The sequence below is a fragment of the Fistularia commersonii genome, chromosome 16, assembly GCF_037954325.1.
Source record: "Fistularia commersonii isolate RoL2024-O1a breed Wild chromosome 16, RoL_Fcom_v1.0, whole genome shotgun sequence".
Classification (NCBI taxonomy): Eukaryota; Metazoa; Chordata; class Actinopteri; order Syngnathiformes; family Fistulariidae; genus Fistularia; species Fistularia commersonii.
This window is the reverse complement of record NC_141299.1, coordinates 4648266-4674915: the sequence shown is the minus strand read 5'-3', so window position 1 is coordinate 4674915 and position 26650 is coordinate 4648266. Positions and strand designations below refer to the sequence as shown.

Sequence of the window (26650 nt, the reverse complement as noted above, 5' to 3'; positions counted from 1 at the left end):
TGCCTCCTATCAGATCCGACAGGATCTTATTCATTTCAGTTCTAAAACAAGACTAGTAGATTAGGAGGCCTCAGTCCGGAGTGCATGGCAGTTATTTATTACATCATAAAGGTGTGGTTTATATTAAACAAAACATGTATGAAATTAAGTATTGAAACAATGTAGCATCCAAATTGTAATTCCATCGAAAAGGAGAGGTCGGAAGGAGCCCCCCCCCCCCCCCCCCCTCCACAGGATTAAATGTTCACGGGCAAAGTCCATCTGAGGGGCCTCCTAGATGATGTACTTGAAGCTGAAAGTGCTGTCACAGGAAAGTCTCTTTCCCTTGCATCTGCCGCACAAGTCCTGTCTGTGAGGCCGTTTGGGGTCAACGTGGCGCTGTGTTATCGCACAGGAGCAGCGGGCTTTGTTACACACCTGCAAGAGATTCAAAAAAAAAAAAAAACAAAAAAACAATGACAAGCACGTTTTGATTTATAACCGGGAATTTCTTACATGGCACGTGATGTCCTCAACGCGGTATGGGTTGAACTCCTTTTGGCATTTCCTGCAGTACTGTTTGAAGTACACCTGGAACAGTTACAATAGATGCTTCATGAGGACGTCCTTGAAAATTTCAGCCTCACGCCCGCAGTACATTTGTCGTTCAATTCTGGCTATCTAAACCCACAAAATATGATCGCTCACCTTATTTGTTCCCTGAACACACCACACATAAGCGCTCTCCCATCGCAGGTTGCACTCCCTGCAGTGATAATAGCCATACTTCTGTTCTAGAAACTGTACAGAAAAAAAAAGTCAGCTGGTTTTGTTCCCATTCACTTCAGGCAAAACAGATTTAATTGACATTGAACAGACTGGCATTATCAGTTCATTGATTTCTGTAAATCTAATGTGACATGACATTTAGATACTCCATGTGGGCCAACTTCAGGAAACTAGCCTTTAAGTTTATTTTGAGTAAATCTAAAGTTAGAGCCACTCAAATGAGGATTCACAAGTCTGATTTCTAACAATTCTGTCCAAATCTTATTACCCGTTTCAGGCCAAACGGCGGAGCAAAACGTGACAGAACTGCACTAACCTGGAACCTCACGCGTGCTTTGACCTTCGACCCCTCAGCCGCAGGCTGCGCCTCGTCGGCCGGAATCGGCTTGGGCTTGGTTTTTTTGCGCTGTTCTTGCAGCTTCTCGGTTTTATCCTCCACGGCGCCATCTGGCAGCTCCCCGCAGCTGGCCTCCTTATCCTCCACCAGGAACGTGGTGATACTCCGGTACGCGATGGGCGAATACACGGCGAGCGTGCGGGGGTACCGTATGGCGCTCGTCGCCCTGGGGCTCTCGCCGGGAGTCACCGGGAGCGGTCGCTTTTTGCGGCGGGCGTCTTGTTTGACTGCTAAGAGGGTTCGCGGGCCAATGGAACACTGCACAGAGGCATCCCGCTTACGGTTGACCTGCACGGCCACGTCCTTTGTGTTGGCCTTCCGGAGCCGCGGGGTGAGTTTCGGGTTGATCTGTGACAAGATGGACTTGAGCTGCGCCCGCTGGTGGTTGCTGAAGGCCTCGGAGGCGTCGCCGTAGCGAGACAGGTAGGTTTTATACTTCCATCCCGCGTCTTTGGGCCGGGGATACCGACCCGTGCAAGGGTTGTACGATGAATAGAAATAGCTATCGACTGACTCGTCGCCGTACGTTGCCATTTTGTTCAACCACCCGATGGCACCGGCTGTAGCTATTTAAGTAGACTGAGCGTGGCCGGTGCCCAATCGCGGCTGATCCGGTACAGGTGCGCGACTTTCGTCAACACCCACGCGTGACCAAGGCACGGAAGCTTTTTTTGCCTCTTAATACCTTTTATTTTCTCAATACAGATCTTTTGCAGTACACAGAGATTGGACATGTGTTTGGTGACTGAAGCTGTTACCGAGTGTGCGAGTGATATTTTCTGATATCAAACAGCGCTCCGCTCTGAAGGCATCGCCCCTAAATGACGTGACTCGACGATGTAAGTTAATCTTAGCTGATGAACTCCCGACACTTTGTCACCATTTTTTTTTTTTTCATGATACAAGATAGGAGTAATGTTGGAAGTGAAGCACCTCAATATATTTTGTATATCCATGCACAGTCTTCCCGTTTCCATTTTTGCTCTTCCTTTGTTTTGTTTTTTTCACCAAATGACAGAATGATGACTCCTCTCATTCTCATTCTGCTCCACCTTGTCCAAAGAAGGGAAGCCCTTTTCTACTTGTTAAACCGGCGTCGGATCGGGAGGACAGGGGTCCAGTGTTATGGTGTTCGGATCACTCACTGTCACGGCACCGTACGACGAATCAAAATCATAATCCTCGTCCTGGAATCGTTGGTACGTGATGTCCGTGTCTTCGGCGTTTCCCGTCGGGTCTGGTTTTCGCAGCACCTCTTTCCTGTACATTCTGTAGGCCAGAATAAAGATGCCGGCTTCGGCTGCCTGGAACAGGGCGTAAAGCAAAGGGAACATGTACATCCCTCCCATCAGCTGAGGGGGAAAGGCCAGTTTCAGGATGGCGGTGCACAGCTGCACATTCTGGCAGCCTGTCTCCAGGGAGACAGACCTGCGGCTGTTGGGCGGGAGGTTGAAGAGCACAGCGAGGCCGTAACCTGCGGCGTAGCCGCACAGAGGCATCAGGACAGCCACAACATAGACGGAGGGCGGGATGGTGGACAGGAGCTCCGGCCCCAGCATTGCCCCAGTGAGAATGAACAGCAGCAGAAGGGTGACCAGCAGAGACCACAGCGATGCCTGCGGGGAACAGACATTCGTCACAAGATGATCGTCGGCACGTTAAAACTTTGAATTATCCGAGGAGAAGAACTGGAAGAAATTGAAGTCCGGTCGCCGCGAAAAGATTTCAACCAGAATTAACCATGACCTTGATGGCTGAGAAGCTCCATAGACTTTTACTGAAATGAGCTCATCACAAAATACCTGAAAACAAAAACAGCTGAAGAGCAACAAATAATGCCAACAAGTTCTGCAGAAATGACCAGAAAATGCAGAGGTAACCTTGGGGAAAAAAACAAAACAAAAAACAAAACACAGCATTTAGAAGACTTTATAAACTGAAACATTGCTTTTTCCATCTCAAGCAGATGAGGGGTTTTTCGCTGTGGAGTGAAACCCTTGTTCATTTGGATACACTTTATGTGGAACCTGCTCTTCGGCGTCCGGTGTTCTGGAAAACGGAGTGTATTCTCATTGCATTTTCATATTTTCCAAGCGGTTCAGCGGTGTGTGTGCGTCCTTTATCGGGAATAAGAAGGAGGAGCTGATGTCACATTTCCCGCAGTCAGAGCGCAGCTTTTGGATTAATAAGATGCGCAGAAAATTACGCACTGCGCAAAGGTGGCCGAAACAGGTTTCGGACCGGCGCGTAAGTCATTCGGCGCCGCTTCCGAGCGCAAACACAGAAGAATGATTGGATCTGAATTACCTTCAAGACGACGTCGGCCACCCGAGTGTAGCGGTACCTCAGCAGCACCCCGAGCCCGATGGGGATGAGGGTGCTGCACAGGGTCAGGATGATGGCCCCGAAGGGCATGAGGTCAACCACCGGGGTGTTGATCCAGGCCCGGCTGTAGATCCACAGACACAGCGGCATCAGGACCAGCGCCAACAGGGTGGATGAGATGGTCATGATGATGCTGGGGGGGGGGGGGGAAGGAGAAAAGCGGCGATGCGCCGTTTTGGGGAAACGTTAACAGAAACCTCAATCTTAACCCCTAACACTGAAATGGCATCAATACGGCGGGTCTTTATTTTAAGCTCCCGTACCTGAGATTCATCTCTCCGTGGACCAGGAGAGACATGATGTTTGATAAGTTCCCCCCAGGACAGCAGCCGCAGAGGAGGACGGCCATGGCGGCCACATCATCCAGGGAGAAGGTTAAAGCCAGGAGAAAGGCCACTAAGGGCATGATGACGAATTGGCACACCAGAGCCAGCAGCACCCCGACGGGCCTGCGGATGTGCTCTCCCAGCTGGCTCACCTCCACCGTGCAGCCCAGGCCGAGCATGGTGAAGCAGAGAACCAGTCCCACGAACACGTTGATCCCGTGGCTGAGCGGGGAATCCCAGAAGGCCGGCACCAGAGGAAGGGGGTCCGGCTGTGCGGCGGCCATCAGCTCCGTCCTGTGCGCTCCCGCGGTGAGAAAGACGCGCCTCGACGCGTAATTGTTCAAAAAGTCTGCGTGTCGCGGGTCGCCTCCCGGCAGACTGGCGTTCTCCATCGCGCAACAGGAGGGCGAGAACCTGTCGTGTGCGGGCGATCTGGCAAGTGACTCCTCGGTGACGTTTTAGGAAGAAGCGGCGGCGGATCCGGTGAGAGGACGCGGCGGTGCCATGGCTCGGACTCCTCGGCGGACGCGCGGTGCCGGAGGTGAGTCTGCCGTGCGCCGCGGTCTTCCAAGGGGACGCTCAATAAAGACCTGGCAGCCTTTTTTATATTCCCCTAGAAGGAGGGCTGTCCCATAAAATATGAACGCGATTGTTACGCGCGGACAGCCCTCCGTGCCGGAGATGACATCAGGCGCAAACGCACGCTTCTGTCTTTTTTTATTATTATTATTTCATTATTATTATTTATTGTTTTAGTATTTATTTTTATAAAGTATTTTTAACTGTTTATTTTTGATTATTCTATTTATTTTTATAGTTATTCATATTTTTCATAATTTGTTTTTTATTATGTATTTTTATTACCTTTTAATCATTTATTTTTTTATCATTCATTTTTTAGATTATTATTTTTATTCTTTATCATTATTATGATCATTATTATTTTACGTTTTATTTTAGTATCACCTTTTAATTATCATCATTTTATTATTATTATTATTATTATTATTTTTATTCTTTTTTGGAGGTGAACAACGCAACGGATAACGCTGGTTGCGGACCTGCAGCAAAGCACAGCCGACATGAATGGAAACTGTTGATCTTTATAGAAGTGCAGTAAACTGTGAAATCGTGGCTTTTTCCCCCCGTGGCTTTTTCCCGGCCCCGTTTCTCGATGAATTGCACGCAGGACATTTCGCAGGATTCCGTGGGTTTTGGTCCGGACGCGTTAAACGCGGGGGGAAAATCTCAGTCGTGCCACGGATCTACCAAAGACCTGATTCCTGTTCGTGTCTGTAAGGAAAACACTCGGACTGTCACTCCTCACTGAGGACAAAATCAGTTACTTTTGGAAACACAGAGTTAATTTGCGAGTGGGAGTGGGGGAAAAACTCAATAAGAGAGGATGAAATGTCGTGAAGTAGCAAACAGAGACGCAAACCGATCGCTGGGTTATAAATGAATTAGCGAGACGTTGAACCGATCCAGAAACGTTTGACTCGATTATTGTTTAAAAAATTACTAAAGTTTTGTTGTTTTTTTTTTCCCCTGATATACAAACTATCTGGAAAGTACATGCAGCGGATAAAACGTGACGCAAAGCACACGCGTGGAAGTCATTCTACCCGTGACTAAAATAGTATTTATTCCATCCCCACGTCCGTGGAGACACGAGACGGTTTTCAACGCAAATCATCCCGTGCCGTGGATCGCACCAGGCCGCTGCGTGTTTGTGTGTCCGCGACCCGCGGGGACTGGGGATGCGCGTCGTGGGAGGAGGCGCAGGAAAACACTCACGTCATTCGCCCGCTGGACACGGAGGATGTCGGGGACAGGATGGCCAGTGACTCAGGCTGCGGGCAATCTATCTATCTATCTATCTATCTATCTATCTATCTATCTATCTATCTATCTATCTATCTATCTATCTATCTAGCTATCTATCTTACAAACTTTATTGTCTTTACTTTGTTTCTTTTAAATCTTTATTTTTGTGTGTATGAATATGCCATTACACTGTCCTTGAGTGTCGAGTAAGGTGGCTTAAATTAATAATAATAATAATAATAATAATAATAATAATAATAATAATAGTTTGAGGGAATTATTATTATTATTTATATAATAATATTAATAATTGTTTCTCATGAGCAAATAATTTTTATTATTATTTATTTAAAAATAATAATTGTATTAAAAATAATAATAATGGGTCAATGAGAGTGAATTATTATGATTATTTATATAATACTAATGATAATAATAATAATTATAGCAATAATGATAATAATAATTATAATAATTCGAGGGAATTATTATTATTATTATTTATATAATAATGTTAATAATTGTTTCTCATGAGCAAATCATTTTTACTATTATTTATTTAAAATAATAATTGTATTAAAAATAATAATAATTGGTCAATGAGAGTGAATTATTATTATTTATATAATGCTAATGATAAGAATAATAATAATTATAACAATAATAATAATTATTATTATAGGTATAATTATTATTATTGTCATTACTTTTGTTATTATAATTATTATTATTTCACCTCCTATGGAGAAATGCGCAAGTCCTCTACCAGTCACTGTTGCTACACAAGGTGTTACAATTTACAGTAGATTTTCCTTTTAATTCTCCAGGTTATTTTGCTGCGTAGAGTGATGATCTCGAGAGTCTAGAGCAGCGGTCCCCAAACTACGGCCCGGGGGCCGGATACGGCCCGCCTCCACATTTTGCCGGCCCTTGAACAATACCAGAGATGCATTACGATTTTATTTTTTCATTCTGGCCACGTAATCGTGACTTGTCCATACATAGAAAGTAATATTCTTTTCCACCCTTCTGAAGTCTGTGCCTTATCTGAAACGCCTCCCTCGAAAAAAAAAAAAAAAAATCCTGGACACACCCCTGTCAAATAACAAGGAATAATGGTGATAAGATTAGGTAAGAGAAAAATAGATTGAACTTGGTAGGTGTTGGTATCAGTTTGATTTGATAGTCTGCTTGCTTCCTTGTTTTCACAGTGAATTTGATATGAGAGCTGCAAACAGTTGTGTGTACAAGAAAGTTAATGTTCCTTGGTCTTTTTATCTGTGAAAAACTTATTAGGGTTATTTGGTTATTATTTATTTCATAAATAGTGTTATTCATTTCATTAATAATGTTTTTATTTATTTTCAGATTTTTCTTTTCCTGTCAAGATCCCCGAAAGGCTTAATTTTTGGTGATGTGTTATATAGCTCTTTGGAAAACAATAAATGTTTACGTTTAGAAACCTCTGCGATCATCACACTTTTTGTTACAAACTGGCCCGACCCCCCCGTCAGAGAAGGGAAAGTTATTTTGCCCTCCCAGGAAAAGGTTTGCGGCCCCCTGGTCTAGAGTAAGTTGCCCTACGTGATGAAGTATAAACTGGAGTATCATATTGTTGAAAAGGTGTTGTGTCATCCAAATGAGCAGCAGATGGCAGTCCAGGTCCCTTTTAACTTTTTGGATCATGTGACATTCTGACATTGCATTTGCAAAATATAAATATCATGTGAAGTCTAATGAACTTATCACTATCAACTGCTTAGTATTTTAAATCAGCTGGTTAATGGCAGATTCCCAGTGATCCATTTCTGGTCACCCAAGACCAGACTACATTCAGTAATTAGTATCAAACTGATGGAATGACTATATAAAATAATCATGCAACCGGAAATATGAATCTGTACAGGTTTTAAACAAGTTTTGTACTGCAAATGTTCATAAATGTAGAGACATTAACTATCTTGAATGTCAAGGGGCCTTCTAGGAGACTTCAAACCAAAATCTGCTTTCAAGTGAGCTGGTTGATGCCTTGGACTGCAGTGTCTGCCGTCAGGGTTCATTGAACACCGTGTTTGTGCGGCCAATATTAATAGAAAAAAAATTGGTACTCGGGAATAACTTGACCTACAGATGACTTGAAGCTTTATGTCTGTGGAGGTTCTCAGTCACCCGGGTCATGGTGAATTCTCGTCGAAATCTTCTTGTCTTGGCAACTGAGGAAATTCAAATCCGGTTGCCAACACAAGAAGATTTCGAGCTTTCATTTTATAGTCATAGTCTTATCATGGCTGACATTGTTTTAACTTTTGTATCAAAGGATAATATACATTGGCTATCTGTAAATTGTTCAAAAAAGGTAGAAAGAGTGTTGTTGCTTTTTTTTCTGTTTAATTTGAAATGTGACTTTACACAGGAAAACTGATGTCATGTTTGTGGATATAAAAAAATCAATAACAAAAACTCACACAAAAGGTGTGACACGTCTTTTTGCGACATTCTCTCCAGCTCTCCACTGAGTCCGAGCTTTGACCGAGGCACCTCTCTCTTTAATAAATAATTTCATTTACAGAATGGGTATAATTAGTTATAAATATGAAGGCGCATGTTAAAACATATTCTCAAGCAATTATAAATGTATTGATTTAATTACAAAAAATAAAGAGGCAAGCAAGTCAGTCAAGCAGAGATGTGAACAAAATTAGTAAAACCAGAAATGGCACAAAATGAAGATGAACTGGCAAAACGAAACATTCAAACTCAAAAGACACTTTAAAACAATAGGCACTAGTTAAATAACCCCACCACACTAATTACCAGAACATCTTCCCAAACACTGGCATACCTTGTCGTTTTTCATTACACAAACGGCCAGATGTACAGACTGTTTAAGCATTTTTGATATATAGTCGTTGTTTCATGGGACGAATGAAAGCCTCAAATTCCGCTTTGAGAATTCAATGGCGCTTTTTTCTCCATTGGATGGAAAAAGTTTAAACAGGGAGAAAAATATATAGAAAGTATATTTTTATGTTGGGGATGCTGTGTTTCTTTTCTCATTAATTTGTTCCAGCCAGAAGACGTCGATGCCAAAAGGCCCGGCGAGGGGCTCTAAGCGGCCTCCATTCTACACAGAGGATCCAAGTATATCATGATTATTCATTGAAAGTGGAAGTCCACTGCAGCACTTCAGGCTTGACTTCTCACCAGAGGAGTCATACTTATATGCAAAAAGCCACCAGGTAATACCTTTTTTGGGTCATTGTCTTTATGTACACACAATTGCAATTGTTTTCTCCTCAACTGCTGAGTTGTTCATTTAAAAAAAAAGAAAACAAAATGACATGATGACATAAATGAGAGGTACTTAAGCAGAGCTGCTCCTACAGGAGCCTGTATGAGCACAGCAGCATTTTCTTGAACATGGTGTTTCGAGGATGGCAGCATTGAAGAATCCAATTTAAAGTACTGCAGACAGAAGCTTCTGCTGCCGTTGTGTATTTTTTCTACACAAAAAAATAAAGACAGGTGATGGTGGTGTGTGTATGTGTGTTGGAGGGTCCAGACATCTGCCAGGTGGTGTATTTTGGCCTTTACTTACGACAATGTATTTCAAGGATGGCCTATGAAAACACTTAAATGACAAATTGCAATTTTGGCAAACTATGGCGCAAGTTAGCACAGGCTTTGGCCAAAATGTAATCGATCATCTTGGTTTCCCACCAGGTGTAACTTCCCTATTTCACTAACAAAAAGAAAATGCTTTGGAGCGTTAGCTTGGAATTGAGGTTCAAAATGTTCATTTTTCTTAATTTACAATTCAAAATCTTAAAAAAATACTGATATGGATGTTTGGACATAGACTTAAATAATTTTAATAAATAATTTCCAAAAACAAACAAACTTGTGCATACATTCTGGCTAATTTTATGAGAGGAAAGATTCTATCATGTTTTACCCACAACGAGGCGCTTTCACCGTTGCAAGACATTGACAATTCTCAAAGGTTCGAGACACCCGCACACTGTCGTCAGAGATCGCTCTCTGTTCAAACCACAGCGTAAGGAGAGAAATGCACGGAAACATTTCAGCCTGAGGGAGTTGAACGGAGACCGGGGAGGGGAAGGAATCAGAGAGAGCTGGGTAAGGCGTGATAAGGACCGTCTGTTAGACGCAGTAGAACCAAGGCAGGTGATGCGCCCTCTGCTGGCGGAGCTGGAGCAGGGTCGGTTTCTTTGGCATTATGTGAGGTGTTGGCATGCCTGACCCCTCCAGAGCCGGTCCTCACAGAGTGGCACGATTCCTCTCGGACACCGTCAAGACAGTCTGCTCCTCCTTTAGATTCTGAATTTCCGACGTTATCTTAGCAAGATAAAGTGCCGTGTTGTGATGTCGTCTTCTTCTTTGTGTTGTCGCTTTGACCGGAGAGCCCTCTGCTGGCCCGCCTCAGTAACAGCCTTCCCTCCAGTTTTCACCGGTGTTGCCGTACGCTCGGGGAGCAGGGAGGGATCTGGAAAGGATTGAAAAATGAAAACCGACCAAAGGATTTACTGGTAATCAAGGTGAGGAGGAATACCTGCGCACGGGCTGAGCCAGTTTGCTGCGAGGCAGAGGGATGCCCCCTCCTGAAGGAGCGCTGGGGCGCGGCAGGCCACTACGTGGAGGAGCCAGGGATCGGGTTGGGGTGGAATTTGCTGAATTAGGGTTGGATGTGGCCTTTACTGGTTGCCTCAAGGCCAACGGAGACGGGGTGGATGGAGTTCGCAATTTACTGGGAGATGGAACTAAAGACAGGCAGAGGGGATACTTGAGTCACGGAAAATTCAACTTTTTTTGGTACATTCAAAGGTTTGTTCTATCAAATGACATTTTGAAAATGTGCAGAAAGATGTGACGCAGCTATAGACAGACTGACACAAATCGTACATCTGTTTGGTGAATGAAAACACACTAGTTCGGGAACTAGAAATGAAACGCCACAAACAATGTCGGTAAATGAAAAAGCAATAAACTACTCACAGCTACCTACAGTAATTCTTGAGGTGCTGACACAAAAAATGAAAATAAAAAAAAATGGGGTGATCAAATCACACTGCATGTACTGATGAAATCTAAATGCCAACGTCTTAGCATGACATCACTAAAGCCACTCTGAGGAACCACAGACACAATATTTAAAAATGTGGGAAACCTTCAGTGAATACTCACTGAAATCACCTTCTTCTCCAAAGCAACAGGAGAGTGGGACTAGACAAAGATGAAGACAACAAAGACAGGCCTTACTTTCAGATCTGAGGGGGGGGGGATGCTGAGCAGGGGGGGTTTCATATGATAAATCTTACAAACTTTTGATGTACGGGGACACATGTTGGCCACGTTGCGAGCAGTAATATTCATTTTCAAGTCACCTCTTGACAACCCGTGCAGTCCTGGACATAGGGCTGGGTAGGCTAGAGAAAATAATGAATGTCACTACATTCCGAGGGCAATTTTTCCAAATTAATATAAATCACCAGAACAACTTTGGTATGGAAAATGTCACATGTGGAAGAAAATATGAATATAATGTCTTCAAAGTTTAACTGATGCGTGGTGTAATTATATTTGGAAACTTTTTAGGGAAAGTCCTGCTATTTCTAAGTGTTTTCCGACTGACCTTGTAAATCTGCTGTTGTTAAGTCTTGATAGATACACAAGATAAGCGTCAGGTCTGTATGTAGACTGTAAAAATTATATATTGCAATTATTATATTCTATAGTGTATATTACACTTGAATATATTCATGAAAAAAATACAGTTGGGCCACATTGAATGTAATGGAATATATTACCCAGCCACACTTGGAAGTGTAACAGTGGCCAGGGAAGGAATGTGCAGAGTTTTACTGACAGATAGTATGTTTCACTTAAGAAACATCTCATTTCAAATGTGGGACATTGCGGTCATTCACTCTGCAGCAAAACAGACAACAGCTGGATATTTACTTTTAGCATTTTATTTACTCCCATCAATGCTGTTAAAGGTTGACTGTTTATGATGAAGCCTAAGTTTGCTTGTGACAAATAGCATATTGGTGCTCTCCTTTTTCGTGAAGGCAGTGCAAATTCTAGCCACAATGGTGTCCATATTAGGTCTTGGAATATCAACTTATCGCACGATGTGAAGGCAGTCCATTGAGAAGAATGACCTTAGTACGAATGTAGAATTGACAAAAGAAAAATATAAATGACGAACTTTTATTAACTTCAGGTCAAGGTGGCTAGGAGAGAGAAGCGCAACACCGTCTCTCCTTTTTACGTGTCATGGCTGGTCCAAACAGCAGCAGTGAGACAACAATGTGAGTCTCAGGTACCGACATGCACTGAAGAAGAACCTGAATGATCCTTTTTCTGGCCTTCCATGAGAGAACAGCATGGCACGATCCTCAAAAAGGACACGGCTCTCTTTCAAGCGAGGATTTCAAACTGCAGCACATATTTATGAAATGTGTTTATGTTTATGTAAAAAGCAACTTTGCTACCCCCCGCCTTTGGCATTTTCTTCATTTCAAAAGAGCATTTTCAAAGAGTATAGCTCCCTATTTCAATCTGTCCTTGGATGCAATGCAGATTGTTTCCCGAGTCTTTTAATAATTAATTCTTTGTGTGTGAACACTCTGATGCAGTACACAGACAGCTCACTGTATATACTCGTCCTGCAATACTGCATGAGAGGTTTATTAGTCTCACAGCCTCCAGTTGGCGCTGGCTGTTACCTCGCAGGGCAGTTGGGCTTTGTAGGTGTGGTTTGGGTTTCGGGGAGAGGCGAGAAGGGGCAGAGTGTCTTGGGACTTGAGCTGCTAATGGAAAACAGGAATATCTCAGCATTGGGAATGAGATTATTCTCCCTGGGATTCATGTTCCTACTTGAGAGCAAGAGCCAGGCCGAGCCAGGCCTGCAGTGCAGAAAAAGGCCACTGGAGGGCACCGCAGCCAAACTGATTAGTTCATTCGAGTTGGAAAAGCCACTCAGCCAGTCTCAGGACAGAGGGAGAAGGAGAGGCTGGTTTGGGTTTCACATGCTTAACAGTGGAGAGAAATCAAGTGTCTCACATGCCCAGTCCAGCCAAAGATCAAGTAGAAAGATAAAGAAAAAGGTCAGTTCACTTCTGGAAGAGGAGCAATTGAAGTGAAGGCGCCTGAAAGCAGAGTGTTTGCTCTTTTGTACAGTCACTGCACTTTTAACTAGCCGAAGCCTGACTTCTGACCCGTCCTCTTCACCAAATAAGCGAGTCAATATTACATGAAATTTATATCCCTTTAAAGGATTGCATCAAATAATTTCAACTCTTGGTTAGGGATTTTGACCTCTTGAATAACACAAAGCCTTTGGATGCAAACTGTGTAAAGTCACTAGTACCAGAAGTCGCAATATGGTCTGCCATGCTTTACATCTGCAATATGATAGTTTTTCTTTGAAGCGAAAGTCAAGCCAAGATGATACACGTAAGAACGTCCAGGAATATAAGACGCTGCAACTGAAAAATTATGAAAGAGAACTATGAAAGAGAATCCTCAGCCATTGAAGCCATGACACTACAAAGCGGCAGCCTTGACACTGGAAGTGCAGCCAGAAGGATTAACACATGTCCCGTTCATTCAGACAGAACTGTGACTTTAATAATGAATGGGAGTCTGAAAGCCACCGCAATTTTTACGAAGCAGGTTTTGCGACAAAAGAGATTCAGAAATCCACGATGAGATACGGTGTGTTGTGGTACTCACTGGCAGACTGACTCTGATGTCGTGGAGAACCGCCGTTTGGCACTTGCAAGTTGGACTCACAGCTGCGGCTATTCTTGACAGGTTCTGGGCCCTGAGTAGCTGCCACTGAGGAGCGTGTTAGGTTGGGAAGACTACGACGCAGCTTTTCTAGAAGTGCAGGAAAAAGTAACTGAGGACAGGGCTGAGAAGAACAGGCAAAAGCCCTGGACGGCCGTTATGTTGTCGCTCCCTACTTACCTTCACTCTTCACCACATTGGTCTGCAGGTCATGCCCGTGACTCTGCAGCGAGTGGCGAGGCTGTTGCAGGCGGCTGATGATGGGCTGTGGTGAGCCACGGTTATGGCTGTACTCGATGGAGCGGGCCGGGGAACGCGAGCGAGGCGAATTCCTTGGGGACGCACGGGGCGAGTGGCGGGGGGAAGGGCTGAAGCGGTTAGAGGGGAGGTGAAAGGCGGGGTGCACCGCCTCCTCCTCATCCTCCAGACTGTGAGCATCCAACTCCTGATCGCTAAAGGTGCTGCGGCGCAGTGAGTGGCAGGAAGAACCGGAGCTCCGCCTGGAGGCTGTCGCTGCGTAGTCTTGTCTCAAACCTGGGGACACGTGGGTTCCATTTCTGTTACACTCGATAAGCAGTTGAATGATCCACGAGTAAAACATACTACTGGACGTACTCTCTTCCTGCATGCGAGCCAATATCTGTACATCTGTGACATCATTGAGTTTGTAGGTTGTTGAGGAGCCCACTGAGTCCTCGTCCATTTCGGAGGTGCTCAGCTCACTGTCCACCGACGACTGCGGGCTCACTGCCGGTGGATTCCTCTCTGCCGCCGTGTTTCGCTGGTGTGCTGGTGAGAAAATGGTGGCCAAAGCTTTAATGATACACTGTTCAAACACAGATCATCTGACACTTTAAATGGTCCCATACCTGCGTTTCCTGGCATTAACTGCTGCCTCACAATGGGTACCCGGCTGGGGGTTGAGGAGGGGGAGTTGAAACCACTGCTGTAAGGGCTGTTGGCTGCGTTTGTGCTGTATGGGCTTCCATAACCCATCTGCTGATTGTAGGGACTTCCATAAAGACTTCGGCGCTTGGCTACAAAGGCACAGAACAAGACTGGATTAGGTCAGCACAACCGCTAATAATCCTTCCCACACATCCACACGTCTACCTTGGAGCAAACCTGAGAATTTCCAGTGTGGTGGTCCTTGAATAAATGCAAAAGTGTGTAACTGAAAATCACAATTTCTAATGGCCAAGATGTGGAATTATTATATATTTGTTGAGCTCAAGCAAAGTCATAATGATGGAAGCTATGGATCTGTGTGTATGTGTTGAAATTAGCTACACAGCCCTTGAAAGTAATTACAAACATATTGACATCCTTTGACTACTTACTATACCCCTTTCTTGCTAGACCCCACTATGCTGTTCGCCATGACATTTGACTACTACAATGACAACAGTGTGCTTCCAGTCTGTTCAAGTCTCTTTGACCTTATGAAGAGAGCTTGGTTGATCCACTATCAACCCGGAAGAAACTCACAATAAATCCCATTCAATGCATGTACACAATGCAGTTCTCTGTAAAGAAATTGTCAAAGCAACAGAGTCTGAGGTCACTTAGTCATATCCACATAACAGGGGATGAATTGAAGGACTAAAAAGTGAGGAAATGTGTCTTATTTAGATGATGGTGCACCGCAAGCTGCAGATGAAATTTAGTTTGCCTTGACTGAAGATTATTAAGTCTGGAAAACCACTGAGGGGATGAGGGCCTTTCCGCTGCAGGATATTCCTCTGTTTCTCCAGAACTCGACTCTCAAATGGCCGTTGATCTTCATAAAGGGTTTCAGGGTTAACCGTACTTCAATGTGATCAAATGGCTATTCTTATTGATAATTTTGCTCTGTCTCACAGTGACATTGAGTCATCCAAGGAAGAGCTGCTCTTTGCATAAAATCAGATACATCACCGTCATCAGATATGTGCTGTAGGACATTCTCTCTGTTTGCTGAGGCTGCATCCAGTAGCCAGAAAGGTGTTTTTTTTTTATTTTAAGCTATTATAATATATACCAAAAAAAAAAGAAAAATTGGGTGGGAAAAATTGGGCAAAATTAGATGTTTTGGATACATATGTGTTATTTGGACAGACAAACTCTTCATGAGCTTTTTTTTTTCCACGCACACATCACACTGTACAAATGTAAACTCCAGTTAGACACTTTCCATTCTCAATCTACTGCTCTGATACCAAGGAAAATAAATAAGTGTACATAAATTCATTGACGAAATCATCGATCCTTTGCAGGATGAAATCTGCAGTTTCTTTCCTTTCACTTGCAGAGTTCATGTGTTTACACAGCAGGATGGCAAGAGGGAAAGGAACCATTTAAGATCAGCTTCCTCCTTACGCCCCTCCCCCTTCTCCCCCATTGGCCTTGTGCTTTGCGTTCTGTTCTCCTGCATTATTTAGGAAATACCATCCACTTTGTTTCTATACACAAAGATCGGCCACTGTTGTAACTCAACAACCCTTTGACGTGCAATTCTGTAGGACTGTATACATTTTGCCAACAGTACAAGATCTGTCAAATTTCCCTGTTAAATCTGACCTGCAGCATAGTTCATTGACAGTGATTGTTGTGCCATCCTGTAAACACAATATAAAAGGACGTGCTTTGACAAATATGTGAGTGCTTGTAGATCAAACCAAGGTTGAGACAGTTTAGTTAGCTAGTTAGATGTGAGGTTCTATCACAGGAATGCAACTGAAGAGATCTGAGGAACTGACCAAAATCAGGTGCTCTCAAATCCCCATGTACCAAAATTAGAAGAATGGTCAGAAGAAGGGAGAAGTGCTTCCCTCCCCTGCAGTGATTGGTGATTTTTTACTATTTACTGTAATGAGTAATGGTAGGCTTCTCCATCATGAAAGCAGTACACAACATTCTGACAGAATGCCTAGAGGGCTTAAGTGCTGAGGAGGAAATGGAAGACAGTGCTTGGCGCTGAGGTCTATTTCCTTGCATTTACGAAAGAATGGTTTAAATCTGGGCCACTTAAAGTGTATCACAAAAGAGGAGCAAACAGAGAGGCTTTTGTAAATGCTCTACAAAGAAAAGGGGAAGAAAGTGGAAGAAAAGGTTTTTTCACTTCACGTAAATATAAAGACTTAAGAGAAACATCCCACTCAGGATTTCCTAAGTTGATGTTTGGTAGTAAAAATATACAAAACAATAAATTATCATTCTGGAGCAAAGCATTCCATGGTATCGAGTTTGGTTGCAAGAGATGGATTTTTGGTGAGTATATAAAAAAAAAAAAATCATCATCTTCATCATGGACTTAGCAAACAGCTCAAGTTTGTATCATACTACAACTGTGGAAGACACACACTTTGTAATTGAGGGCTGGGGGGCTGGGAGGAGTTACATATTAAACATGCGCACAAAGGGAAGCCACAGCTTTTCTGAGTTTGACCACTTGGTGTTTTCTGGCACTGGATGAACCCTTGAGAGCGGCTGTCAAAACAGCCTCAAAGAAAGCTTGTGTTCAAGTGTTAAAACTCTGGCAATTACAGGTTTTGACAGCTTATTAGAAATATAGGATAGAATAGTGCTTTCTGGCAGGTCAAGTTAAGATCACACACACACACACACACACACACACACACACACACACACACACACACACACACACACACACACACACACACACACACACACACACACACACACACACACACACAAAAACGCTTCTCCACCCTTTTGTAAGTTACATAACTTACATAACTGAGGCTCCACATCTGGGGATATGATTTATGCAATACGTTAACACCTATTTACACTACTTTCAAGCTCAAATATTTGAAAGATTCATGAACGTTTGCACTTGTACTACCAAACAATGTAAAAGAAATTAACCGAATGATTGAGACATTGCTGTCTTTGACATTTTAAAGATGAAATTCCGTGAATTCAGCAAGAATTTTCCACAGCTACGGTTTATGTTGTTTTTCCATTGCTAACTGAAACCTTATCAATACCATGGCAGCAGGGATTCAGTGCTCCGGTTCACAACCGGGTGTGAAAAAACACAAACGCCAGGACAGGGTGTCTGTTGTGAGTCTCCCAGCCTCAGAAACACAAAGTATTTGTTTGTGAGGAAAAAGGAGCGCAGCATTTGATTTGAGGCATAAATCTTGAAGTGCTTTTAAACTGATTTCCAAGTTTTAAGCAAGCAACCAGTGAGTCATATTGCTCGTATATTACAGTCTTTGCTAGAATGATGTCAACACTAGAGGCAACTTGGGAATATTTGGAGGACGCATGATGAAGATGACGTTATCCTCCTTCCACAATAAGCAGTGATGATATCACAACTAATAACCATGCTTGGTTATTTGTAATATCCATCATCTAATCACTGATCAAGCTCTTTGTTCACTCAGTGTTGTCTGAGACTTTATTTGCACTGCCTTTACAGATGCACAACTCTGTCAAAACCGAACTCCAGTCAACCAGTGGAAACACATGATCACCACAAATCAAAACAATGTTTTCAGCAGAGGTGGTTGATATGCAAAAAAAAAACAAATAAAGATAAAAATGATGCAACACCAGTCAACAGCGCTGCTGTCCAAAATCAATATATATTGTAATATTTGGTCAGATATAAAAAGTCACAAAAATCATATGACAAAATGTAATGCAAGTAAAATAAAATTCTGTCTCCCGTGATTAACGGGAAGACATTTTAACATTTCTTATTTGCAATTTAAATCCTGCTGAATCCTTAAATTTTAAAAACCAAAATGGTCATTTATGATTTCATGATTTATACTTGCTAATAGAGATAATTCCTTGCTGATTTTTTAGTTGATTTCTTAATTTTATTTATGTTCAGTTTTTTCCCCTTTACATTTGTAGCGTCATATTTTCGTTATTATCTCTCATATTTTAGGTTATTTCTCACAAATATTTTTTGGCATCTTCTTGCTTTCGGTACTTCAATTGCTGACTTGTGGCATTTCTGACAATCAAATGAATAAATCTGGAATTCCATATAAAAAAATGATTTGGAAATGACATAAGAATTTTAAGTATTATGATCAGACTATATTACTCTAACACCTTTATCATATGTATTATAATAATAAATACCGGAGTAGTAGTTTTTGTAATAGTAATAGCTGCATTCAGTACTACCTAGTATAATTAGACTGATCTCAGAGGGAAGCCTAAAAGAGATCTGAACAATCAAAATCTACTTTTTTTTTTCCACATTTAATCTGAAAATAAGTAAAATATAATCAACCCAACAAAAAGTTAGATTCCATGGCATTTAAAAAATGGCCACCTGAACTTTAGTGTTATTGGACTCAGGCAGCGTTGTGTGCAGGTGCTTTTTGGATTCTTACACAACAGAGCTAACAACCTCACACCAACCCCTATGAGCAAGTTCTGTTGGTCAACAGGATCCAAACTATCACGTGGACATACCACTGACAAAATGGAAATGTCCGCGCTCAGTTTAGCTGTGAGGCTCTGTGAGGTCCTCCTTACTGAGGGGCAGACTATTATTAGTATCAGTTAAAAGGCTCAGGAAGTCTATCTTGCAGAGGTCTGAAGCACTAAAACTTGAGAGGGCCTGGACTGTTGGACTGTATGACGCTAACAAAGCGCTTTACACTGAAGTTCACATTCACACATTCACACACACACTCACACTGATGGCAGCAGAGCTGCAGAGATTGGGAGCAATTGGGTGTTCAGAAACTTCGCCATGCAGACAGGAGGAACCGGGGATCGAACCATCAACCCTCAATTTGGAGAGGCGCCCACAACTGAGCAACAACCACCGCAACAAGAGAAGTGGAACTTGTCAATCCATCTGTTATTCACAACAGCAAATCTAATACTATACTGCTATATATACTATACTGCTATATATCTATACTGCTTAAAAGAAGACATGAAGAAGACAATCATTGGACCCAGTTTTCTCTTGCCTGGACATGGTTCATCCCCCCCCACCCCACCCCCTTCCCCGGAGCCAGGCCCGGGGACGGGCACAGCCCGAAGAAACGACATGGGTCCCTCTTCCTAGGGGTCACCACCCACTGGAAGGGCCAAGGGGGTTGGGTGCAGTGGGAGCTGGACAGTAGCCGGAGGGGCACCTTGGTGGTCTGATCCTTGGCTGTAGAACCTGGCTCTAGGAAGATGGAATGTCAGCTCTCTGGCGGGAAAGGAGCCCAAGCTGGTGCGTGAGGCTGAGAGATTCAGACTATATATAGTCGGACTCACCTCTATGCACAGTGTGTGGTCTGGAACCAGGCCTCTCGAGAGGGGCTGGACTCTTTATTCTGGAGTTGCCCCCAGTGAGAGGTGCCGGGCACGTGTGGCCATATTGACTGTCCCCCGTCTTGGCGCCTCAGGTTCAAACCGGTGGACAAGAGGGTAGCCTTCCACCTTCGGGTCTTCCCCGTCTTCGGGTGGGAGGATGGGCTTATCCTGTTGTTTGTGCCTATGCACCCAACAACAATTCAGTTTACCCACCCTTCTCGGGGTTCTTAGAGGGGCTGCCAGAAAGCGCTCCAACTGGGAACTCCCTCGTTATACTGGGACACTTGAAAAGCTTGCGTGGGCAACAACAGTGCGACTTGGATGGGTGAGATTGGGAGAAACAGCCCGAGCCTGAGTGGTGTTCTGTTATTGGACTTTTGTGCTTGTCAGGGCTTGTCCATAACACACACCATGTTCAGGCATGAGGGTGTCCATATGTGCGCTTGACACCAACACACCTTAGGCCACAGTTCTTTGATCGACCTTGTGGCTGTATCGTCAGACCTACGGACGCATGTCTTGGACCCTGGACACTCGGGTGAAGAGAGGGGCAGAGCTGTCAACTGATCATCACCTGGTGGATCAGTGGTGAACTAGCAGACCGGGTTGGTGATCCCCCTTTTTAAAAACGGGATTCAACTACAGGGGGATCACACCCCTCACACTCCTGGTAAGGTCTATTCAGCGGTGCTGGAGAAGAGGGTCCGCTGGGTCATTGAACCTCAGATCTAGGAGGAGCAGTGTGATTTTCGTCCTGGTCGTGGAACACTGGGCCAGCTTTATACCCTTAGCGGGGGGAGCTGCTGCTCCTCTACATAGAGAGGAGCCAGATGAGGTAGCTAGGGCATCCGGTCAGGATGCCCCCTGAATGCCTCCCGGGGGAGGTATTCCGGGCATGTCCATCTGGGAGGAGACCACGGGGAAGACCCAGGACAAGCTGGAGAGACTATGTCTCCAGGCTGGGCTGGGAACGCCTTGGGGTCCCCCCAGACGACCACGTGGCGGGGGAGAGGGAGGTCTAGGCCTCACTGCTCCGGCTGCTGCCCCTGCGACCTGACTCCGGATAAGCAGGGGGATGATGGATGGATGGATATAGGGATGTGTGAGATGAATTAGGGAAGTGCAATAGTTTTTACTTCTTCCCCTGTTTAACTTTATTTCATCAATTAGAAAGCAAAAATTAAATAACGCCAGAGGATTATAGTGACTAGTGAGTAACTTGTGATCTCTCAAATTCATCAAAATCACTTTAAAAATTGGGAACAAAAAAAACGATATAATCAACAAAATGTTGCTGATATAAAAAATACAAAAGATTCCCTAATTCATTGGCATTCCTTTTTCTAAAATCTCTATGACATTGTCAAAAATTATCTCTAATCTGTAACCCTAGCAACCAGGTGAATTTGTTAAGCTAAATTTCATTTCACACAGTGGGTTCATCTGGTCCCCCTGCTATCATTTTTTAACTTCATGTGCTTTATGATCACCAGGCCAAATAACCCACCAGGTGCATTAAATACAAGGACTGGCCAAAAGCTATCATAATGTACGTCTGTCTGGTGCTGAATGACTAATTCCATAGGTATGACTACAAAAACAAGATGGCTCCTGCTACTTAAGTACACTGAAAGACCTAGATGGCTAAGACCAAAATAAACACGCTTAAAAGTTTTGGCTAAGAGGAGAAGTGTGTGCTGGGTTTCTTGTAATAAATGGTCGGTAACATTTACTCAGTTTGCAACCTACTCCAAATCCGATTGTTTGTTCCATCTCATGTTCCTTTTCCAATTGGTTCTTATATATACCATATATACCATTCCTATGTATCATAACTGGTTTAAGGTTATCCCAATTGTGTCTGTAATTTTTGGTGTATTACTAGTATGAACATCACCTGGAAATCCCAAAGACCAGACGAGGATACCTTACATAAATTGACATAATGGCGTATTAAAGAGGCTAATGAAGAAAAGAAAAATAAGAAAAAATTGGCAAATAAGTAAGACATTTCCTACAACATTTCAATTACATCAATCATACAAGCTGTGTATTTGAATAGAAGCTTTTCACAAATATTTCTTGAAAAGCAGAATTACACGAGTGTGTTGAGTCATACATGATGTACATTGATTTCGAAATGAAAAATCTGAACATTGAGAGAATGATGTTCCAATCCTTTAATCAACAGCATTATTGTTTAACATTTGCAAAAATTAAAAATCAGGATCGGTTCTGTGGCTTAACACATCATGTATCCCATGAACTCCAGTGGTGTCATTATTCCTACTGCTGGAGCTACAGTGAAGTTGTGACTTAGTATTTCAAGTTTACCTGACATAGTGAGGTCCAATCTGTGGATGAGGGACCGCTTGGCTGATTCCATATCAGGACTGGGGTTGTCCAGAGCTTGGCGGCACCACACAATAGGGCTCAGAGCTTTCTGCAGTGGACTGTTCAGCTTTGCTTCGTAGAGCCTGGGAAAACATACACAGCATGCACAATAAATACGGTGTGATGCATGTTTATAAAAGCAATTCAAGCCATCATTACACAAACAGAAATGCTCATCTCCGACAGACGGGAATGAGAGGGTGGGGATAGAATGTGTTTATACAGTGTTTTATCACAGAAGGCTACAGTGACAACCAAAAGGAATTTATGTGGTTGCAGTTTCCATAGAACAAAATGGGGGATATTATTTTGTTATTTAGAACGTAAAAACACACAGTCAGCTAAAGATTGGGTTAAAACACTTACAGTTAATACAATCAGGATAGTGTCAGTACTTCCTTTAATTCTGGAATCGTAATTTAATTGATGGTGATTCATCATCAGCTTCATGACTCACAGTTATTGGCAGGGTCAAGTTAAAACTGAAGCGAAATCTTGCATCGCAGCAAAAGATGCTGGTTTCGACACTGACTTGGAATGTTCTTTGTGGAGTTTGCCTGTTCTCCCTGTGACTGTCCCTTCTCTGCCTGGGTTCTCTGGCTTATGCTTAAAGATCAGACACATACAGGAGGTTTGTAAGGATGTACTGTACATGTCAGTGGTCTGTCGTATGCGTCACCTCTAATCCAACAATAGCTGGGATTGGCTCTAGCTCCTCCACAATAATGTTAGCAGAAATAATGGAACTAAAATGGGCGTATGGATGAACTCGTCGGTACTGTCTTGCAAACAAAATATTGTGATGACGATCGTGTTGCCCGACCATCCCAAAACTAGTTTGCACTCCAATGTTTTCATTGCATTTGTTCATTTGTTCGTCTCTTGAAATGCTGATGGTAACTTTTGAAATCGCAACATAGTTTTGGATTAAGCTCTTTACATTTCACACAAATTGAGTAAGCAGATAATCGACACCTTCAACCTCTAATGAGGATGCTGTAGCTTATAACTCTTCCTGGAACAACGCATGTCAGTGGCCAGATGAATTTGAAACTACTCTTGTCATGTCAGCTACACCGACTTAACCAGTCAGGCCCTCTTTTTACAGACTGGACTACATTATAGCATGGAAGTAGGCTACACACAAGCTGAATGGGAAGTTACTTTGTGTTTGTCTGCTAGACAAATTCTTCATCCATTTGAGGAGAGCAAAAGAATGAAAGAGGAGAAGTGTTTCCACTCAGAAGAAAGATCTGAGTCAGCAGCTGTCAGCTCCATTCCAGCCATAGAGAAATGCTTTCATGATGAAAGTAGAGACAGTATGGGCTAAAGCAAGCTAGTGCAGACAAACACTCGTCACAACCTTATTGTTTATCAACACAATGACTGTCATTCACATTTGGGCCAGCAAAGAGTAAATCTACAGTCACTTTGAGATAGTGCTTTGCTAGGTCCACATGTAGTAACAAAAGAGTTATCAAGCAAAACAAGCAGCATGTTAAATCCTTCTTGATGCCAATTCAGGGAATATAGGAGTCTATGACAGTGGTAGTTGAGTGGTGTGAACTACAGAGTTATACCATATATCAATCTGATCCAAAGGGGAGACTAACCAGGCCATAAAGAGACCGGCTCATGGGGTGTGAGTGACAAATGGAACTAGAAAACTCTAGTGAAAAAAGTCTATACAGAAGAAACATTGGCATCGAGTACTGATCTTTTTCAGGGATGCAGGGATCATGTATGCTGGTTTTTGGAAGTTTCAAGATAAAATAGATGTTTTAATTAAATTCTTATGTCACATGTACTTTGTACACACATACACACACACACACACACACACACACACACACACACACACACACACACACACACAAACAAACAAGAAACTTTTGGCAAATGCAATGAGGTAGCCTGGTAATTAAGCACCGACAAAACACTGTCAGAAAATATAGTAAAGAAATTGCATATCAGTTCCAAATAACTTTGCTGAGAATTAGGAAGAAATTGCAGAATAACATCAGCAAGGAATTGTGAGTAGCTATAAAACATAACAAGGGACATATTTTTCCAAAACAATTCTAATTACTTGTTTATGCTCTGTCAGATGTCTTTGACATACGTGCTTGAGTGAATATAATGATGCATATCTATATCTATTTTTCTGTGTTGCCAGCTGGGTATTTGTATGTAAGATGAGGGGCTTCCTATTCACAAGATTCTTCAATTTGAAGTTGTTTTTGTAACTTAAAAAAGGGGTTAATTACATCTAAAGCCAGGTTCTTGCATTTCCACATAACACACAACAAGAAAATAAATTAAGTCTTCTTTTAAGTGATAAATCTATACTTGCTAACTACACAGCACCAAAGACCATCTGTTGAGGAAAGCCAATCACTAAAATCACATCTAATCTGTGCAGTCTGAAAGGTAACTGCACCACTCCTCATTGAGGACATTATGAAGCCAATCCACCCAATCATGCCTGACATCACAATGTAACAAGACCACTTCTTGGTGTGTGTCTTTCTTTTAAAGGGGATTTGTTAAGTAGATACAAGATGAGATTTACTTCTCCAGAGTTTTAAGGATTATACTTCACTGTATATTTATGCAAAGCTGCTTTACCCTAAAACCTATTAATGTTCAGAAATAATGAACACCAATAAGTAGAAGAAGATTATGAAAGGGAATTTGGGTGGACATGTGGATTTGTGAGATCACTCAGATCCCACACCCATTGTGGGTCTACATCCTTGTCCACAAGTAGCCAGACAATGTAAACCCTAGAAATAGTTCTCAGAATCAGCTTTTTGACACTGATTTGACTTCCAATCAAATAGCATGAAGACGATGGCCCTTTTCCACATCACGTCTGCCTTTCCGATATGAACTGCAGAGCACATGTAGACATGCCAACTGGTGTGCTGGATTCGAAGGAGGACTATAACCATGGCTACATCTCCCACATGGATACTGAGCAGGAAAACAACTTGACACACACAGACACTGATCTATTGCCACCACTGCTATGACAAGCCAAGCAATCTGCCACATCACAACTTTGAAAGGGTTCAACAGTTGATCAGGGATTTCCTGACAGCTGAGAGCTTGCCTCGGAGGCCTGCTGAGCAGCCCTTAATGCACAGGCGGTAAGCAAGAAATCATGGACACTGACTCTTTGACAAAGAATGTCTCATAGTCCTGCAGTCATCGCAGTCGCTTGGCATCATCTCCCACATGACTTGCCAGACTACACCCCCTAGTCAGTTATCCACAATGATGCTCCTTCTGTAAATGACTTATTGTGAGAAGACTGTTTATACCAGAGGTTTGTGTTGGTCACTAATGTGTTGGGCAGCTGCGTCAGGCAATTGAAGTTGTCACCCAGCCCTGGTGACACACGCACACACACACACACACACACACACACACACACACACACACACACACACACACACACACACACACACACACACACAAGGCTTTACAAGTCAATATTCCAATCATGACACGCCTGTCACTCACCAGCTGTCCTCGTCTTCGTGAAGACAATCCATGTCTTCAAGATCTAGGATTTCCACTTCATCCAGGATGGTGGTCTCTCCTTCATCTTTAAACCCCCCGGTGATGTCGGAATACAGCGAGTTCATGCTCGACATAGAGGTGGCAGCCGAAGCCCCCTCACATTCGTACGCCCTCCTGAAACTGATGCCGTCGTAAGACAGTCTGGGGCTCAAGCAGCGGTTGTTCTCCAACAGCCCACCGTAACCGCCTGTCCCGGCGAACCCCACCCCAGGGAAGCCGGCCAGACCGGCTGCCATCCCCGCTGACAGGGAGGACGAGTCGTAGCCGGCGCTGAGAGGTCTGTGGTTCCCTGACATCGGTCCGGAAGAGGACAGCATCGTAGATCTACTCCGGAGCTGCTCATTTTGCTGTTCGAGTTTCTTCACCAAGTCTTGAAGCTTCCGAACCTCCAAGTCCGCGTTGATATTTGAGTTGATATCCTCCATAGTAGCTCCTCAGCCCGAGGAAAATATGCGGCGGTATAGAGTGCTTATTTTGCCGACAGCCTCTTCGTTTTGTCAACTTCACTATTTTCGACGTCTTCGGTGAGGACACAAGTGTTTAACCGACTTAAAATGCTCAACATCGTCATCTTCCTTGGTCATTCCTGGGTACGGGTAGGGTCGAGGCCATTTTCACAACACTCGTCGTCACCAACTGAAAGACCAACAGGCGGTGGAAAACACGTCATCGCGTTCGGCCGCGGGGACGCGCACGTAACCAACACCTATTTACGTTCACGTGAAAACATTTGAAGCATAGACTGTATGGCGTTGGATAGGATTCTACTAATCATATGGGAAATTCAAATACTTATATTCTTTAACAGTTGTTGCAACGCATATCCCAATAAAAAAAGGCTTAATTAGCAGCTACA

The 26650-nt window shown here is 43.2% G+C and overlaps 3 protein-coding genes across 10 annotated transcripts; all 3 read right to left on the bottom strand.

The window, feature by feature from the left end:
* Positions 1 to 222: 222 nt before the first annotated feature.
* zar1 (zygote arrest 1) lies at positions 223 to 1701 on the bottom strand. 2 transcript variants are annotated; one of them, XM_086162344.1, is made up of 4 exons: positions 1085 to 1701; positions 688 to 780; positions 496 to 570; positions 223 to 417 (listed from the first exon to the last, which is right to left on the bottom strand). In XM_086162344.1, the coding sequence occupies exons 1-4, from the start codon at positions 1697 to 1699 to the stop codon at positions 274 to 276; spliced, it is 927 nt and encodes a 308-aa protein (XP_086018470.1). In that variant the 5' UTR covers positions 1700 to 1701; the 3' UTR covers positions 223 to 273. The 2 variants fall into 2 exon arrangements, with proteins under 2 accessions (XP_086018470.1, XP_086018471.1); XM_086162345.1 differs by lacking the exon at positions 496 to 570.
* A 549-nt stretch (positions 1702 to 2250) lies between these two features.
* On the bottom strand, positions 2251 to 4635 carry slc10a4 (solute carrier family 10 member 4). The gene is made up of 3 exons (XM_086162343.1): positions 3814 to 4635; positions 3473 to 3683; positions 2251 to 2781 (listed from the first exon to the last, which is right to left on the bottom strand). The coding sequence occupies exons 1-3, from the start codon at positions 4266 to 4268 to the stop codon at positions 2251 to 2253; spliced, it is 1197 nt and encodes a 398-aa protein (XP_086018469.1). The 5' UTR covers positions 4269 to 4635.
* Positions 4636 to 8071: 3436 nt separating this feature from the next.
* Positions 8072 to 26440, bottom strand: slain2 (SLAIN family member 2). Of its 7 annotated transcripts, none has more exons than XM_086161309.1 (11): positions 25735 to 26440; positions 22147 to 22289; positions 14391 to 14558; positions 14137 to 14310; positions 13702 to 14055; positions 13465 to 13611; positions 12456 to 12539; positions 11043 to 11150; positions 10909 to 10947; positions 10277 to 10484; positions 8072 to 10210 (listed from the first exon to the last, which is right to left on the bottom strand). In XM_086161309.1, the coding sequence occupies exons 1-11, from the start codon at positions 26217 to 26219 to the stop codon at positions 10147 to 10149; spliced, it is 1974 nt and encodes a 657-aa protein (XP_086017435.1). In that variant the 5' UTR covers positions 26220 to 26440; the 3' UTR covers positions 8072 to 10146. The 7 variants fall into 7 exon arrangements, with proteins under 7 accessions (XP_086017435.1, XP_086017436.1, XP_086017437.1 ...); XM_086161310.1 differs by having other exon boundaries at positions 12456 to 12536; XM_086161311.1 differs by lacking the exon at positions 11043 to 11150 and having other exon boundaries at positions 25735 to 26439.
* Positions 26441 to 26650: the final 210 nt, after the last annotated feature.